Source organism: Musca vetustissima, unplaced genomic scaffold, assembly GCF_032173495.1.
Source record: "Musca vetustissima isolate MV318-11 ecotype Yass unplaced genomic scaffold, APGP_CSIRO_Mvet_v1 utg10925, whole genome shotgun sequence".
In the NCBI taxonomy this organism is placed as follows: Eukaryota; Metazoa; Arthropoda; class Insecta; order Diptera; family Muscidae; genus Musca; species Musca vetustissima.
This window is the reverse complement of record NW_026881510.1, coordinates 272,340-290,845: the sequence shown is the minus strand read 5'-3', so window position 1 is coordinate 290,845 and position 18,506 is coordinate 272,340. Positions and strand designations below refer to the sequence as shown.

Sequence of the window (18,506 nt, the reverse complement as noted above, 5' to 3'; positions counted from 1 at the left end):
AGTAATTTGAAATACCAATCGGTTCAGATTTAGATATAGCTCCCATATATGTTTTCGTCCGTTTTTATTGTAAATGGTGCACCATAGTCCCTATATATGTTTCGATTTGGACGTAATTTGGCATAGCGTACTGAATTGAGTCTAGAATGATGTGTGCTAAGTTTCGTGAAAATCTGTTCAGATTTAGATATAGCCTCCATATATGTATTCTAAATTTCTTTCGATTTGCGCGAAATTTTGCATAGTGTACTGAATTAAGTCTAGAATGATTTGTGCTACGCTTCGTGAAAATCGGTTCAGAGCTAGATATGGTTCTCATATACATATATTTTCTTCCGTTTTTATGTAACCCAAAGTTTATCTAATTGCCACACAATTTTGTACCATGTACTGAAGTTAATATAAAATTTCTTTGAAATCGGTTCATATTTAGATATAGCTCCAATATATATATTTTCGTCCTATTTTAGGTAAATGGTGCCCCAAACTTCCAATTTGAAATTTAGCATAGGTTGTAGAATGACATATCTATGGATTGATGTTCGGCGGTTCCCATAAATATAGATAGATAAAGATCACATATTTAAGTTCGTCCAATTTCATGTCAATGTTCCTTCGAAGAACGACGTCTATTAGAATACATATGTAGAATACACCAAAATGATGAAGGGTATAAAAAACTCTATGGTACATCTCTACTAATTGCAAACATATGTTTATTGGTAAGGAAAAGCCGTAAGAGCTTAATTTGTTTTTGACAATAATATTAGATATTAATTTCGCCGAATTATGCGTGATTTCTGTAATTGAACAAACAGTTCAATTAAGCGGGTATCGGATAATTGGTTCCTCGGTTAATTGAACAAAAAATTGTGCAAATTTTGATGTGCAATTAACCGAAAAATACTGTATTTCTTCAATTTCTTTTTTTTTAATTTCGAATTAATCTGAAACGAAACCTATTTATTGCAACTTTTACCTGAAAGAAATAAATAAAATAAACACAACTTGTTAATTTTTTATTTGAAGATAGAAACCAATAACTTCAGAGTTGTTTTGTTTTATTCACCTCATGATATCCCACCTTGTATTATTGTGCCATGAGTTCCTTTAATATGAATTTATGCCAATTGTTCTGTTCCCGAACTGCAATAATCTACTAATTTTTACTATTATCTTCGATATCATAAATGAAAAATTGTGTTGTCTCAATAATTAAAATAATTATGAGTAAATACGATTTTTCAAAACGTTTGAAACGCATGCTGAACAATGAGTGCGAAATTGTGGAAATGGAAACAAACGTTGCACGGAAATGTGCCAAACATTATGAACAAATGAGTAAGTGATAGGGAGCGGGCGGGCGAGAATGTGAGACCCACCGACAGTTCGAATAAATTTCAACAAACGTCCACCTATTTCTTTGTTTTTGTTTTCCAGCCCAATTGAAGACTATGTTAAACGCCCAGGAACATGAACTAAATCGATATAGAAATTCCGTTGATAGACTTAAACACGAAACGGAAGAATTGGAGAAATTTGTTGCGGGCGAAGAGGAGAGATTAAATTGCATTAACATAAACATAGAACGATTGCGTGGCGAAAGTAAGGAGATGGAACAACAACGTATTGTCCAAAGGAAACAAGAATTGACCAGAAGGGAATTGTAAGTCAAAAAGATTTGAAAATATTGGCTTAAGTCTAGTTTAGGGGCTCCACTCGAATCGCTTTGAATTTTTTACCATAGGTAGTCCTCCTTGAGCTGATTACAGTGATATATATTTTATGTGATGGAAATGCATATTTCCCGAGATATGGGCCTTTAAAATTTCGGAGCATATCTTGATTAAAACGGCCGTTTTACTAATGCCACAAATGCAATATGGTTATTTTAAAGCTTATAACGAGTACTTTCCCAAAAAAGCAAACATGAATTGTCGTGTTTCCAATTTAAGTAACGCGCATTCGGCCGTGGTTTAAGACTTTCACCTATGGACAGGCGCATACATGGCTACGGAAACCAAATCATTTTTTAAGAGTAATTTCAAAATCAAATTTAAGGTTTTTTGAGTAGCCAGCCTTCGGCCGGGGCTTAAGACTTTCTCCTATGGACAGGCACATATTTCAGAATCAAATTTAGGGGTTTTTGAGTATCCAAAGCGATCCGAGTGGAGACCCTAAACTAGACTTGTTTCAAAATATTACATTTTCAATATTAATTTCTGATTCGATTTCAGTATTCGTCGCATTAAAGAGACTACACAAATGTATTTCAATGAAGATGCTTTGCCCTATAGATTTCAGGGTGTTTGTCTAGAGCGTACCGAAACATCCTACGAATGGAAACCCTTTGCTGTTGATGCCAAAAAATGGTTAAATTTTCTCGATGAACAATGGAAACTGGAAAATCACGAAAATAAAGAAAACAGTGACAACAATCGAATGGATTTTTATGAAAATGCCAAACATTAGTTTTGTAAATTTTTTTATTCTTATTACATATTAAGTTAGATTATGTTGTCGTTTTAATGTTTATTTTTTAATAGCTATGTAGATGTCAATGTAAATATGTTTTTTGTTTATTTTCTATAAGGATGCAATATGTTAAGCAGGCATTTATGCACCACCCCCTCCCTTTTAACTATTCACCTTAAAAGAATATCGAAAAATTTAAAATTTTTGTTACTTATTTATTGAGACACCAAAAAAATTATTGTAAATAAATTTTAGATCATTAGTAATGAACCAAATAATGACTTGTATTTATTTAATACAATTTTTGAATTGTTCTTTTATTTAAGCGGAATGCACGAATGCCTGGAAATTGGCATAATAGACCTTCTACATCTTGCATATGTTGTGTATCCACAATAGTTTACAATATCACAAAATACATGGAAGTTTTGTTTACCGTAGGGTTGTAAATTTACATTATTTTTACAAGGATATGGAACAGTTGATTATTTTGCCACCATTTTGTTTTGGAATAAGTTGAATATAGGACGGATCGATCTGAAATTTTTACCACAGATCGCAATATCTAAGACAGATTTCACATTTCACCCATACATTGATACTACTGTTAGGATGTTTGGTATGTATGGGATGTATCGGTCTCAGTCGATGCCCCAATATCTGTGCTGCCCATTTTTGCTGTTTTAATGGTTGTAACTGCATTTACAAACGAAAGGGGCTGTTATGTGAAATTTTGGCATCTTGAACGTTGAAAAATAATTTCGAAGAAAATTATATATATTCCATGTTGTTTTAAATTTCGGGATAGACTCCATATAATGGTACTTACCATTTTGAAAAAGTGTTTCAACCGAATTGGCTATAGTTTTATATTTAGGGTTTCAGTGGGTGTAACATATTTTTCTACCAGAAATTTGCACATATAAAATTCCCGATCGATTTTAGGTATTTTGAATTCCCTACCCATGCCAAAGGGTATACAATTATTTGTCCTTCCGACGTCGTTTTTTAAGTTTCGGGATAGACTCCATATAATGGTACTTACCATTTTGAAAAAGTGTTTCAACCGAATTGACTATAGTTTTATATTTAGGGTTTCAGTGGGTGTAACATTTTTTCCTACCAGAAATTTGCACATATAAAATTCCCGATTTTAGGTATTTTGAATTCCAAACTCATGCCGAAGGGTATACAATTATTTGTCCTTCCGACGTCGTTTTTTATACCCTCAGCCTTATGGCTAATGAGGGTATATACATTTTGATGCGGCAAAAATGTGCCTCATCGAAATATTGGTTATAGAACACACGTTTCTTTGGACCAAATCCGTTTCAGACAAATCGGAGTCGATTTACAAATATCATTCCTTCCGTAATACGGAGTGATTTGACTCCAAAAACTATTTCAGTTATCCGATATTTTCAGTTAAGGGATGTTTAACTCATGCGGAGTAAATTGTGGGCGATTAACCCAAAATTTAATGGCGCAATAAATCTATTTCATTTCTCCGACATCTTAGTTAAAGGGAATCATTTCAAAATCGCTCTCAAAGTACAAAATAAATTTTTCTAGTAAAAAAATTACAAATATAATGTCATTTTGTTTTGTGTTCTCTTTTGTGTTTTGGGGGTTCAGGAACGGGTTTTTGTGTAAAAAGTTGCAAAACTGGTAAAATTTGTAGATTCCTTTAGGATAATTTTTATAGATAATTTTCAAATTGATTTTATTACAATAAGATGTGTCGGTATTAAATTTTGACTTACTTAAAAATATATACATATATAAATGCCTAGAAACAAATATAAGACCCCGATAAAACAGATAATAACCAAAGATTGTGAACATAATTAAACATAGAATAATCCATAAATAAAACCGAACTATAAGATGGTTTTATGCAACTATATCAGTAGTGAAAATTCATCAGTTCGTACTGATCAACAAATTGTCATAGCAGTAAAAATATCTATTTAAGACATAAACGGAATTGGTGAAAGTGTTATCCTTGGATATAACTTCACGAACAGAGCGTGGACAAGCTATGATAGCAGGTATACTTGCTCGGAAACAACTAAGAAAACCATTTTATTTCTGAAAAAAATCGGAAAGGCAGATTGGCTTTCACAAAAACTCATATTAAGGGGACCCCACCCATTCTCGGCTTCAAAAAATTTAATTTTGTATTTTGATTTAATTCGAGCCTACACTAATCAAGATTGTCCCTATAAATTTTCAAGTGAAAATCTCAACAATTTTTGAAGATATAGACGATTTATTGCATTAGCATCAAGTGACTGCAAAAGGGCTTCTCAAATTTTAAACACGTTTTTCTCAAAACACGTTTTTGCGAATGGCGGGCACGATAACTCAAAAACTAAGGACCCAATCGATTTCAAATTTTGGAACGTTTCTCTGTGAGTGTATAGCTATCGTATGAACTAGGATAAAGCCAATCGGTGAAGATCTTCCTTATTTTTGAACATAGTTTGTGGCCAAAAATAGGCGATTTTCCAAAAATAGCCGATTTTCCAAAAAAAAAAAACATGTTTCAACGTTCCGCCATTTTGTTAGTTGCTGTGCCATGACAAAAATCCTAGTTCATGTACTCTTTCTAACACGGTTGGAATTTTCGGATTCCGATGTTCCATTGATTAGTTATCATGCCCGCCAACAAAAATAAGGACTTTTCTTTGATAACAAAAAACAACAAAACAACAACAAAATGTTTTTCCGTTAATTGGAATTCGACTCAGTGTAGAAATATTATGTTCTCGAATGAATTAAAGTTAAATATTAAAAGCATACATTGGAACATGTCAAAGACTGGTTGTGGGAGTCAATAATCAAGGTTTTATTATTGCCAGCACAATCATCAGATCTTCACCCCAAAGAAAAATCTTTGAATGATACTCAAAATAGCAAAATCAAAAGAGATTCATAATCAAACAAACATAACCTCTTCCCTAAGGTTCAGGATGCGAGGAATAGCATATCCAAGGATCAAATTGAGCATCATATAGATTCTATGCCTCGTAGGTGTGCTGCCATAATGAAAAAAATAAATATGCTGTAGATTACTAGCAAAATTTGCTAATTTATAAGAAAACAAATCAAAATGTTGTTTTAGTTTTGAAAAAACTTTCACTATGAAATTATTTTTAAAAAAAGTTACATGTCCTTTATTCGGATTGGAATTTTTGTTGCTTAGGTTTTGGCCACCAGGGTAACATGTTTTAACATGTCTTTTATAAAACTTGTACTATATTGAATAGTCAATCCGCTATATATTACAATGAATATCGATAATTTAGTTTAACCATTTTGTCCATAGCATCCTGCATTATCTATATAGCATCCAATTTACATTATTTTTATGATTATTCATGATGATACTTTTCTTATATATGCTACTCTGATATGCTCCTCCTTTTAGTAATTGTTGATTCTCGTCGACATCTGTTTCCAAGGAACCCAGAACCCGAATTTAAAAACAAAACAAAAATATTTCTTTAAAAATATGATTTATTTAAATCAACGTAAACAAAAACACGTACATACATATAATGTATACTTATAAAAAACATTGTTTTTGAAATAAAGTAAGATTGCATAACCAAAGCAGGGGGTCCTTATTTTTGTTTCTTAATTTTGTGCATCATTTATCCCCCTCATTCAACTTAATATAATAACTAAAACTATTTAAATCCTTTGTGACTTTATAACTTTCTTTCTTCCAGCTGTACCCAATAGTCTCTTGGCGAGGTAGACAAACCACTCAAATTTGTGCTAACATCGGGCATTTTATCATTGGGACCCAAGACAAAGTTGAAGTTCTGCAACATGGTGGCGGTCATCAGGAACAGCATGTTACGGGCAAATGTTTCACCAGCACACAAACGTTTACCTAAAAAGAAACGCGAGAAAGGATTTTATTATTCTAGGTCATTGTAAAATAATCTTGATTTACACTTACCAGCTCCGAAAGGCAGTGAATGATCTTTCTTAAGGGACAATTTGCCATTTTCATCCAAAAATCTTTCAGGACGGAAGTTTTGTGGATCACCCCAGAGATTTTCGTCATTGTGCAAGGCATACAAACTGGTCATGACAAAGGTATCCTGCAGAATACATAAAGGGTGTTTATTAGTAAGTGTAAAGAAAATATTTTACAAAAGGATTAGGAAAGCCTGCAATATCCACAGCTTAAGTCTATTGACTGGAATTGTTTTGAAAAAATAAACATATGTATGTATTTATTTTGCTAGAGACATTGAGAATAGAATTTCTACGAATCTTCACTTATTCTGAGAGTTCCTAATTAAATTATTATTTCCATTTTGAACAAAGAAACGTTGAATATATTGTTATTTTCAATATATTCTTAATTGAAACGTTAAATAGCACGTGCTTAAAAAATTTTCATTCATCATCGTAATCAATTATTATTGTCAATCGTCCATCAAACTGTAACCGGGTCAGTCGCCATGCAACAGGGACTTAGCACTCAAAATGATAATGTACAAATTCAATAACAAGAAACAGTGGCTTTTCAGAAGAATAAAAAAAAAATAGAATAAACAATTCTGGAAATTTCAAACAAGCTAACAGTTTCTCCATATAAGGCCAATTACAGGCTTCTTTTTTTCAAGAAGTCAGAAAGGATACACCCTGATTATCAATTTATTAAATACTGATATGTATGTATATCACACAACAATTCTAGAATATATAAGCGAATATATAAGATTGACCCTACTTAAGGATGTTGCAAGGAGAAATACTGATCACTAAATTTGCTGACTTATAACAAAAAGTGTGAAATGGGGATATTGAAGACACATAGGTATGTATATCACACATGCTCCTCTCAATTTTTTAAATATTCTATGACCTTCATCAACTCTTTTGGATAACTCAAAAAGTAGTTTTGTTTACATTTTCCTTAAAATCTACCCCCAATCTTACCTTCGGCAAACGATAACCCATCAATTCGGTTTCAACCCGTGTACGATGTGGCACATTCGATGGCACCAATGTTTCAATTCTCAACATTTCACGAATCGACGCCTCAGTGTATGGCAAATGTTGACGATCGTCCAATGTTGGCAAACGTCCCGATCCAACAACATTATCAATTTCCTTTTGACATTCCCTCTGCACCTCGGGATGTAGTAACAAATATTGCACCAAGAATGCCATTGTCATACCGACAGCAGTACTGGCAGGGAATGTAAAATCGACCAAAGCCATAACAAATTGACTGCGATTGAATGTGGTATTGGTTTTGCCCTCCTTCTCGGCCTTCTTCATTTCCTTAATGTAGATATCGACAAAGTGACGTTCAGCCGATTCATCATAGGTGGCAATATAACGATCAACCAATTTCTCATAGAATTCATACAGATAACGATTCGATTCCATCAATTTATTGTACGAACTCCAGTTGGGGAAGATGTGACGTACCCATGGCATAATACTTAAAATTTTACCATAATCATCACCGGTACGTTGGAATTGTACACCCAAACGGATCAATTTCCACATATCAGCCTGTTCGGAGCGTGGATATCTTTCGTTGAAGAGCACTTGATATACGCTATTGGCCGAGAAGGGATTAAAGAAATAGGGCATAAGTACACGATAACCACCCTCCTTGACGAATTGATGTTCATGTGGGTATTTTGGTCCGGTGCGGATTATATGAAGCATATCACTTAATTCTTCTTGAATGATAGCTTCCAATTGATCGGAACGACGACCAAATCCGAAATCTCTGGCATAACGTAGAATGAAACGTCTTTGTTCTTCCCATTCTTGACCGTCCTTGAAGAAAATGCCTATAAAAAAGGTTTTGATTTTATTTAATGAAAATAATTTTAAATTATGGTAGTGTTAGGAAATCAACTCTGTATAAATTTAAAAATGTTACTCAATAATTTGTGAACATTTTTGCTAAATTTCGAAAAATTTAACGTTATTTACGTTTTCATAATGTGAAGTTAATTCACAATAATGGTTTTGATAGCAATGCTGAGAATCAGCTGATTTGCTGTTGATCTTCTTGGGATCAAGTTCTATATATCAGCTGCATGGCCTATAAAAAAAGTGGTTCAGGGAGACCAACTGCCTCTTAAGTGTTTGCTGTCAAAATCCATTATTGTGAATTCACTTCCATAATGAAAACATAAACAAAAGCGCCAAATTTTTGACATTAGTCTTGAGAATAAACAGCTGACATTCGCTAGCTGGATGATCATATTAATAGATCTGGATCAGCTGCTTCTCAAGTTTGTTGTCAAAATCCATTATTGTGTATTGATTTCCATTATAAAAACGTAAACATAGACCAATTTTTCACATTAGGCTTGAGGAAAAATACCTTATTAGATCTTGCCTGAGAGAAGTAAACATTCTCAACAGAAATTATTGAGCAATTGTTACTTCAAAAATAATGCTGATAAACTAAATCAAATCAGCTGATTGTCACTCTTAATGCCACAATTGAATTCTTAAAATTTGTATTATTATCGATATTGACAAAATTATAAAAAATATCAATATCAAATTGTTATGTTTTTTTTACTTCATTATACAGAGTTAATATTTTACGATATTGTTTTAATTAATTGTTTACTTACCAGCAACTTTTCTATTGGGTTCTCTGATCTGAGCGACAAACAATGATGGACGACCATTAAATTCAGGACGAGTCAAGACTTCGCGTACGGATTTTGAGTCGTGTACAACAACAATGGGATATTTACCCATGTGTAGACCAACAATATCGGATTTTAACCATTTAGAGAATTTCCAGACGGCCTTGTGCAGGTAAGTGAAATTCACCATCATCATGAACAGATAACTGCCAAAGATGGGAATGCGGGGAATTACTGAAAAGTTAAAAAAACAAATAAAGTTAATATTGTTTTAAAGTAAATTAATATATAAAAAAATCTTTGTGAAAAAATTTACATTAAAAGCTAACATTAAACGCATTTTAATAAAAAATTTCATTTATACTGTCATTTTCATTCAATATATACAATGTACTGAATATTGACAGCATATTTCTAGAGGTTTTAAAAAATATATTCTGGAACTTAAAATAATTTGAAGTAGGGAAATTAAAACGCGTTATATTCAAAATCGCGTTGAGCAAATTATAACATTGTCATTTATAACCATGTAAAATGTCAAAAAAATTACAAAATAAATTTGTATTTAAAAAATTTTTCCAACAAATTTGGACAATTAATTATTAGTTTTCACTTTACTACATTTTAGTAATATTTCTAGGAATAAAAAAATATTGGAACGAAAATAATTTGAAATAAAGAAATTAAATTCCACAATTTTCAGCAAAATCAGCTGAATGTCAAATAATTATTTTTACAAAATTCAAATGAAATGTTCACCTATTTTTTACTTAACAAAATTCTAGTAAAATATTGCAAACTGATGTTATATTTACACCGAATGTTTTTATGATAATTTATCATTACAGATGTTGGTTTCTTTGTATATGTGTCAAATAAATACATTTTGTTTAGTATTTTTATAGATTCGGGAACAGGTGTATTATGTTATAAATACTCTGGCAGAACAAGGCCTTTTAATAACGTCATCCAGGAAGATCAGCTGAATGTCAGCTGTTCTAAAATGTACTGTCAAATCACATAATAAAAACATAAATAACGTCCAAAATTTGTTTGACAGAAATAATAACGGTTTTCGCTTTCTGGGTGATAATATTGATAGGAATTTGGGGAAAACAATTTATTTCCTTCTATGACTAAAGTAAATAAAACCCTGGGAAATGTCGCTTTTATAATTTTAGGAAACAATATTTGTTTGTCCCTTTGAACTATTAAAATAATTTATAATTATTTATTGAGAATAATCATTATTTTTGTCATGCTTGTCCTGGGTAAAGTTCGTCCAAGGATATAATCTTCTCATATTATTTAAAACAGATCAGGCAAGTCTTTATATACATATTTTATTTAAAATATATTTAGACATATGAAATCCACTCCATTGCAAATGTCAATACCATAGTACGTCAATTAATAAGGTCAGGCAGGAAGATCAGCTGTTTTCAATTTTGCTGTCAAAGTCTATTATTATGACTTCACATTATAAAACGTAAACAATGTCCAAGTTTTTACATTAAACTTGAGAACAGACTTCTTTAAAAAAAACAGATGATCTTTATTAATAGACCTTGATGTACGTCAAATAAAAGTCACTGAATTTATGAAGATCATTTATTTGACATAATGAAACGGACATTTCAAATCGAATGGATTTCGTATTCAAAACAAAGTGTATCCTTTGAAATTATTAAACACTACACAAAACAATTTTCTATGTTTACATCAACAATGTTTTGAAGTACACGAGTCTTTTAATTTATCCTGTCATTTGAACAAAGGCCAAATAAATAAAAACTTTTGGTAAAACTGATAATACGTAAAACGGAATCTACATTAGAACTTTTTGCCGGGTTAACCTTCTCTATGAGGATTTAATTGACATATATGTAAAGGAATTGACATTTTCTGGATTTAATAAATTTGGTACAATGTAAACGTACTAAATATTGCTCTTTTCCAGAATCTTCTATTAACCCTTTTTTTCGAAAAAAGTTGGCAACTTTTTTGGTACGGGAATATAAACTTTGTTTATAAATGAACGTTTTTCAATTGTTCTGTAAAAACTTCAAAACAGGATACCCTGCCACATTTTAATTAATTAAATATGTTTTTTTTAATTTTATTAGGAAATTGCGAATCCTTTAAAAAATCAAAGACAATTACATATGAGGACATAAGATATATGTTAATTAATTATATAGAATTGTTATCACATATATTTTAAGGTTACTTGTTCAGTGCAAATAGTATTTTATTTTTAATGTTATACCAGAGCATACTTATAGAGCATGTTTTTTTAAAATTTTTATCAAACGTTTCATTAGATTCTTAGGACACTTTACACTCCACAGTATATTTGCAAATCTATTATTTAAAAATTCACAATTTCAACACTTTGAATATATAACGTTTTTTCATATATTTATAATGTTTTTTTAATAATATTTTCTAATAATCTCTTATTATTATTACCGGGAGGAAATCCTTTTGGTTTCGCCACGGCATATCTGTATGAGAGATATATGAACAGGCCAGCTAGACCAATTGTTAACAACGGGAAAGCCATTTTCAATCCTTAAGGATTTTAAACTATATTCACTGGAAATTTTAAATTTAATTGCAAAATTAAAGTCGCGCTTTCGCCCGATTAACTTGTTGCTGATCGGCAACTTTCAACACTCAACTGAAATCCAGATTCTATTGTCCCTTATATTTGCATTTCTGTTACCGCAAAAAAACAAACAAAAATAAATGTTAATGTTAAAATTGGCCGACGAGAGAAATTGATAACAGTCGACGAGCAATTTTGCTTTTAGCCGAAGACATTTTGTTTATTGTCTGTGCCAATTCACGATGTCTGCGTAAAAACGAAAATAAATACAATTTAAAAGGGTAGTTGTGGCGATAAGTTTGACCAGACAAGGCCGAAAATTGTATGCCCTCCATCTATGAGAAAAGAAATTAAATTTTTTTATGGATCTTAAGGTGAGAATGAAGGCAAAAAAAAAATAATGCAAAATATACAATAGTCTATATGGAAAAATGGGCGTTGCTATTATTAGGGGGATCAATGCGAAATGTTATACATAAATCCGATGGTATATTAAGTTTCTTATTTCGTTTGTAACTCATAGTAATAATTAGGAAAAAATAATTTAAAGAAAAAAATAGTGTCCTATTATAAAAATTATTATGCCTATTACGGTTTGGCAAACACTTATTACATTTATCGGAATGGGGAAAAATGTCCCACGGAAGAAACTCCCTGGTAATATTTAAAATACGATTGATTGAGTAAGGTAAAACGGCATGTACATTACAACTTTTTACCGTGTTAACCTACTTTTACCGTGATAACCTACTTTTACCGTGTTAACCTACTATATGCAATGGAATTACCAATTTAAACCCACTGGTTCAACGAAATCCATTACAATGTAAATGTACTTTAACATTCCTCTGGTACAAGATCTATTTAAAAGGTTACAGAGTAAGCGAAAATCATCTGGTTTTTCTCAATTCTAATGTCAAAAATTTGTATACGTTTTCATAATGGTGTCAATTCACAATAATGGATTTTTTTGTAAAATTTGAAATATTGTTAACCATTTACAAATTTTATTAGTAAATTAAAGGAGTGAAGAATGAATGAAGATCGATGGCCCTATGAATCAGACAGAAAAAGTGTTACATGCCAAGGTTGTATGCTCTTAACCACTTTATGTTTCTAATTATGCTGTAGATTAGAGCAGGTTCGGTTGTTGAGAAGAAGCTGAGACCCGGTAGAAAATGAGCACCCATTAGTCTGTGTCGCCTGTAAGCCAGGGCTGGGCAATGACACAGGAGATGCTCAATTGTCTCCGTCTCCTCCTTGTCAACACAGAATCTGCAGTAATCAGTTGCATCAAGATCCCATTTACTAGTAAAAGCCCTGATGTTGCAGTGACCAGTGATGATTCCCGTCATCACTCTAATTTCAGCTTTGCTCAGGTTCATTAGTGAGTGCGTTCTTTTGGTAGACAGAGTCGGCCAAATTGCTCTTGACACATTGCACCTAGGTTCGTTGTGCCAAAGTTCGCAGGTTGCTTCGTCAAAGAATGCCTAAAAATTCCCATAGAAAAAACATATGGGTGGTTTGATTGAGTCATCAGTTTCTAAATCGGTGGATTGAGTTCCTCATCTAGCTAGTTCGTCCGCTCTTTCATTACCCGAGATGTCACAATGTCCTGGTACCCAACACAACTGATATCTATGGTTAAGTTCTTCCAGAGCTGCTCTACACTTGAGGACGGCTTCGGATTTGATGTGACAAGATTTGATGGCTTTAAGAGCCGCTTGACTATCCACAAAGATAGTCATCGGTTCAACGACATCAGCATCCAGATTTTTTATCAATTCCGCTGCCTTCCAGATCGCGAAGATTTCAGCTTGGAAAAAACTACAGTTGCTATCCAGCTTGTAGGTCAACTCAAGGCCTAACCTTTCACAGTAGACGCCTGCCCCAGTACCTTCTTCCATCTTGGATCGGTCTGTATAGAAGGCCAGACCGTCCAGAGAAGGGTTACTTCGTTTTCAGTCGTCTCTACTAGGAATAACGACGTCTACATATTTATAAATACAAATTATTTAGCAATTTTAAGAAAATAGAATAGACCAGATGAATATTAGCTGACCTCTCATGTTTGTAAATTGACTTCTATTACGAAACCGTAAACAACGTCTATTATTTTGACATTAGACTTGAAAAAAAACAGCTGACTTTCGCTAGCTGGGCGACTTTATTATTAGATTATGCGTGCATTACCATACAAAATTAAATCCTTTCATTTTTTCGATTTGCTTGAAAAGTTATGCATAGCAGAGATAATTTAAGATATAATACAAAAATACATCACTTCTTCCAAATGTACCAATACTTCATGTGTCATTTGTTTACTTTAAAACTCAAAAGCCATTCAAATTCAAAATATTTGTCTAAAAAATATATAATGAATAATAACCGATATTATTGATTTTGTTTACTTGATGGAGGAGAATTCATGATGCAATAATAAGGTGATGTATCAAAAAAAACCTTTTTGTCTGAATATCTGTCAAATTTTTCCATATAATATTTCAAATGGTTGGCAACACTGCACATCGAATTCAAGTAGAACTGACCCACTTTGACAGTTAATCAAGACATCAGCTGCGCTAAATGGACTACCTATTCATTATGCCATGGGAGAATTCATATTAGGATCATGGCACAATAAATAGGTAGTCAATTTAGCGCAGCTGATCATTAACTGCTATTATTGTGCCATGATTACGATGATGAAAATTGTGGCCATCTACATGGTGTTAGAAATGTGTATGTATACGTAAATAAATAACAGCTGACTACCAAGTTTATATCATTTTAGTACTTTTCCAATAGTACGCTTACAATCAAAAATTTCAAATGTTAATCTGTTATTATTTTGTACCTTGATTTTAAAATCGAGCCGATTTATGCCATGTACAGACGAGCGTCGTTCGCTCTCTCATTCGTTGTTCGACCCCTAATTATGAAGTAATTACTTAGTTCCCCATACAAAATTTTCTGAGCGAACACCGACTTTTATAGGTTGTTCAATTCGAATCACTCTCTGAATAACCAAGAATTCTGTCCCATCCCTAACAATTGAGAGTATTTATCGAAAATAAATTAATTTTGACAGTTTGAAAATATTTATGAAATTTTCAAACTTTTTCAGTAAAATTGAAAATGATGAATGAAAAGTAACAATTTGTCTATTTTTTATATATGCAGAAGGAAGTAAATTTTGTAATCTACATAATGCAATATGCCTTTCCTTCCCTTTTTTTCTAATTAGCGTACAAAACGAGAAACAAATGTGGGGAAACCCAAACAAAAATTCTCCAATTTTTTATATGTCACATTTGAATGGAGAAAATATAAAAAATTATTCATAGCAACATTATTTTCGGAAAAAATGGAAAACATGAATTAAAAGTAAATAGATATAGGTTCATACTATAGTCAGGAGAAAGAGAATTATTTTTTCTATTTAGATCCATATGTGATTCACGCAAATATGTTAACATTTTTGTGTAAAACAAGAAACAAAAGTTTGAAATAAAAAAACTCTAATGACATGAATTAAGAATAGTGTAGTATGAACGGGTTAATTCATGTACGTAATTCTGAGAGCGAACTACGTTGTTCGAATGCCCGTCAGAACATGGCATTAGAAGGTATATTCTAAACGCACCTTTAGGAAGATAATGGTGTCTTATTAGTTGTGTCTGTTTACTCGATGTGTGTTATAGTACGTTTACATTTTACCTGATTTCGTTAACCCAGTTGATTTCAATTGCCAATTCCTTTGCATATATGTCAAATAAATCCTCATAAAGTAGGTTAACCTGATAAAAAAGATGTAATTTAAGTGTGGTGTTAAGAAGATAAAAAATTTACCTATAAATAAATTAATTTAAAAAAAATTGATGAAAAGTTAATATCGAATAACAAATTTGATTCAAGTAATCTTTTTTTGAGAGAATATTTTGCACATTGGGACACACCCCCAAAATGCTTTGAAAATACCTATTGTTGGCTACTTTTGGTGGTGATAACGTCTACGTTGGCTTATTCTAATAGTTTTCTATATATTTTGTAACAAAAATAATTCTTAAAATAAGTATTACCTTTTATGTAGAGTTTCTTTGTTACAAAAAAGAAATTAAATAAAATATGTTTTACTACAAAATTTAAATTTTACAATTTTAATCCTTAATACGCATATCCACCCTAATAAAGACATAAACGCAATTGTTTTGTTTTCTTGAGTGATCCACGCGTTTAAAATTATAGTCCAACGACAACAACTCAATACACTTGGCACGCCTATAGCAGATAGGGAGTGGAGGGGTCTCATCATTAAGCTGCACCCGATAAACCAAATTTTGTCTCGATGTTGTCTAGGTTTGAGCGTACTTGGCTTTTGAGAAGCTGATAACCACCGCTGATTATCATTCGTTTAAGTCCGCCTTTTTTGTTAGACACCCATAACAGAAATGGAAATTTCTATTGAAAACAAAAATTGATAACATCGTGGAAGTTTTTTTTAAAACAAAACCGGTATCACAGGTTTAATTTTATTATTATTATTTTTTGATTAGGATTTGGAGGCAAGGAATTATTAAGAAAAATTGCAACTCATTCCGTTTATGTATGTAAATAAAAACAAATTTTGGAAAATTGTGGTTTCAAAACGCCCCAAAAGAATGACTAGACAGAATTTTTTATTGAAAGCATTTTTATTAAGGATCGTGTGGGTTAGAATATTGAATTTATTAGTTTCTGTGATTTCTGGATTTTTTTTTTAAACCCAAACAAAAATGGCAATTCATTGTCAACTAATAAAAAAAAATAAAATTTGAGATCATTGACAATTTCATATTGATGAAAAGAATGTTTGTCTAGACAATGTTTATATAAAACTGTTTTAAAAATAAATATTTGTTTCATATAGAGTCGTAAATACTACAATTATGATTTTAAGATAAATACTAAATATTGGTAAGGATTTATTATTGCAGAATATTTCATGAACATCGAAGTGGTTTTCTTAAGTTTGTGTGTTTTATCAAATACACTCCGCGACACATGAATAGTACACCTATGTAATTCATATTAAATCACAAGTTATAAACATATATAGCAAAACAAATTTGACGTTTTAGCATTTTTTGCAACGACAGGTTAGTTCTTAAGGAGAAAAATATTTTTCGATGTGATATGAATAATGGTTGTTTAAAAGAATGCCAATGAATGTAAAACTACTGCAAATTTGGCTTTATTTTTGCGTCAGTAGAATAGGACCATGATGCAATAATAAGGCGATGTATCAAAACAAAAACATTTTTTATGACTCGATTTTCTGTCAAATTTTTTCCTTATAATATTTCAAAAAATTGGCAGCATTGCACATCGAATTCAAGTAAAATTTACCACTTTGACAGTTAATCAAGACATCAGCTGCTCTAAATGGACTACCTATTCATTGTGCCATGAATAGGACACTCTTTAAAAAAATCCATAATATGTATAGTTTGAAAATAGTTTTTATTTTGGTTTATTTTTAAAGTTACATTATTGAGATTTAAACACATTTTTGCAATATTAATAATGAGTATGTCCTCCTTTGTTAAGAACTACTTGGTACATTCTATCTGGAATGAAATCGTACAACGATTTAATGCAGTCGAGGAAAATTGTGGACCAGGCCTCTTTTATTGCATAGATAAGGTCATCTCTGTTGTTGTACTGCTTACCAGAAGCGTAAACTTTTCAACTAGCCAACCCCACACAGTTTCAATTACATTAAGGTCCGGGGAGTAAGGTGGCCAGTTAAGAAGCTTGACATTTTGGCTTCGAATCCAATACTTTACGACTCCAGCTGTATGAATCGGTGTATTGTCGTGCTGTAATATTCATTCTATTTCTCCGAAAAAAATCTGAATTGAGGAAATGTTTCCTGAAGAACATTTTTATAGCAATTTGCATTCAGAGTGGTGGTCATGAATTGCAAATCGATAGTGCCATAGTATGATATGGCCCCCATAACATTACACCACCCACTCTGCTATGCAAGCGATCCAAATAATGATTTTCTTTTCGAATATCGTGGAAATAATAATTAAAAACATCTGGCCCCTCGAAATTAAATTTTTGGTGCCTATTTGGTTTACCCGTCCAATGCGAACGACAAAATTCGAGACGTGCCTTTTTACGTGTGTCGTTAAGCGGTGGTTTCTTATTAAGTTTTATACAACTTAAAAATTGTATACAACATTCCGGCTTCTGCCAATTTTTTTTTTTTTGCGATTTGATGAATAGATAAACCAGATTCTTTGTAAGTTTTAATTTTTAGTTTTTCTTTAACATTCAATTATTTTCCTCGTCCCATTTCTCACGAATTGTAATTTAGGTTACTTTAAATACGGCAAAATTATTGACCTTCACGTTTTAACTTGTACGAAAAAACAGGAATTTAAAGCAGTGTCTTATTCAAGTGTCGCAAAAAATACTGTACTTTTACCAGAGTATCAAAACAAAATAGAAAAAAATCTCATAACGGTACATTTTCGGAACATTAAATTACACTCAATTAATGAGCGATAATCAATAAGAAAAAACAATAACAAATAATATACAATTGTACCTTTCTTTTGTAAAAACTAGCAGTCTCTTAAAAAATATTTGTGTTGTCCTATTCATGTGTCGGAAAAGTATCTGTCTGTGTTTGAAAAAAAATTATCATAATATTTGCCAAAGAAATATTTGGAAACAGATGAAAATTTTTTATATAAAATTAGTCAATGAGT

At 31.8% G+C, this 18,506-nt stretch overlaps 2 protein-coding genes across 2 annotated transcripts in view; one reads left to right on the top strand and one right to left on the bottom strand.

Annotated features, from left to right (window-relative positions):
- The first annotated feature begins 1,226 nt into the window (after nucleotides 1-1,226).
- On the top strand, nucleotides 1,227-2,472 carry LOC133327409 (kinetochore protein Spc25-like). Its single transcript, XM_061535966.1, has 3 exons — nucleotides 1,227-1,341; nucleotides 1,441-1,666; nucleotides 2,238-2,472. Exons 1-3 carry the CDS (start codon nucleotides 1,227-1,229, stop codon nucleotides 2,470-2,472), a joined length of 576 nt encoding a protein of 191 aa, XP_061391950.1.
- A 3,719-nt stretch (nucleotides 2,473-6,191) lies between these two features.
- Nucleotides 6,192-18,506, bottom strand: part of LOC133327408 (uncharacterized) — a 30,346-nt gene continuing 18,031 nt past the window's right edge. The window contains exons 6-11 of the mRNA XM_061535965.1: nucleotides 17,871-17,953; nucleotides 11,604-11,705; nucleotides 9,114-9,365; nucleotides 7,441-8,312; nucleotides 6,449-6,593; nucleotides 6,192-6,379 (exon numbers count right to left, since the gene is read on the bottom strand). Of these exons, the coding sequence (XP_061391949.1) occupies nucleotides 6,192-6,379; nucleotides 6,449-6,593; nucleotides 7,441-8,312; nucleotides 9,114-9,365; nucleotides 11,604-11,705; nucleotides 17,871-17,953 (1,642 nt within the window). The remainder of the gene's footprint in view (nucleotides 6,380-6,448; nucleotides 6,594-7,440; nucleotides 8,313-9,113; nucleotides 9,366-11,603; nucleotides 11,706-17,870; nucleotides 17,954-18,506) is intronic.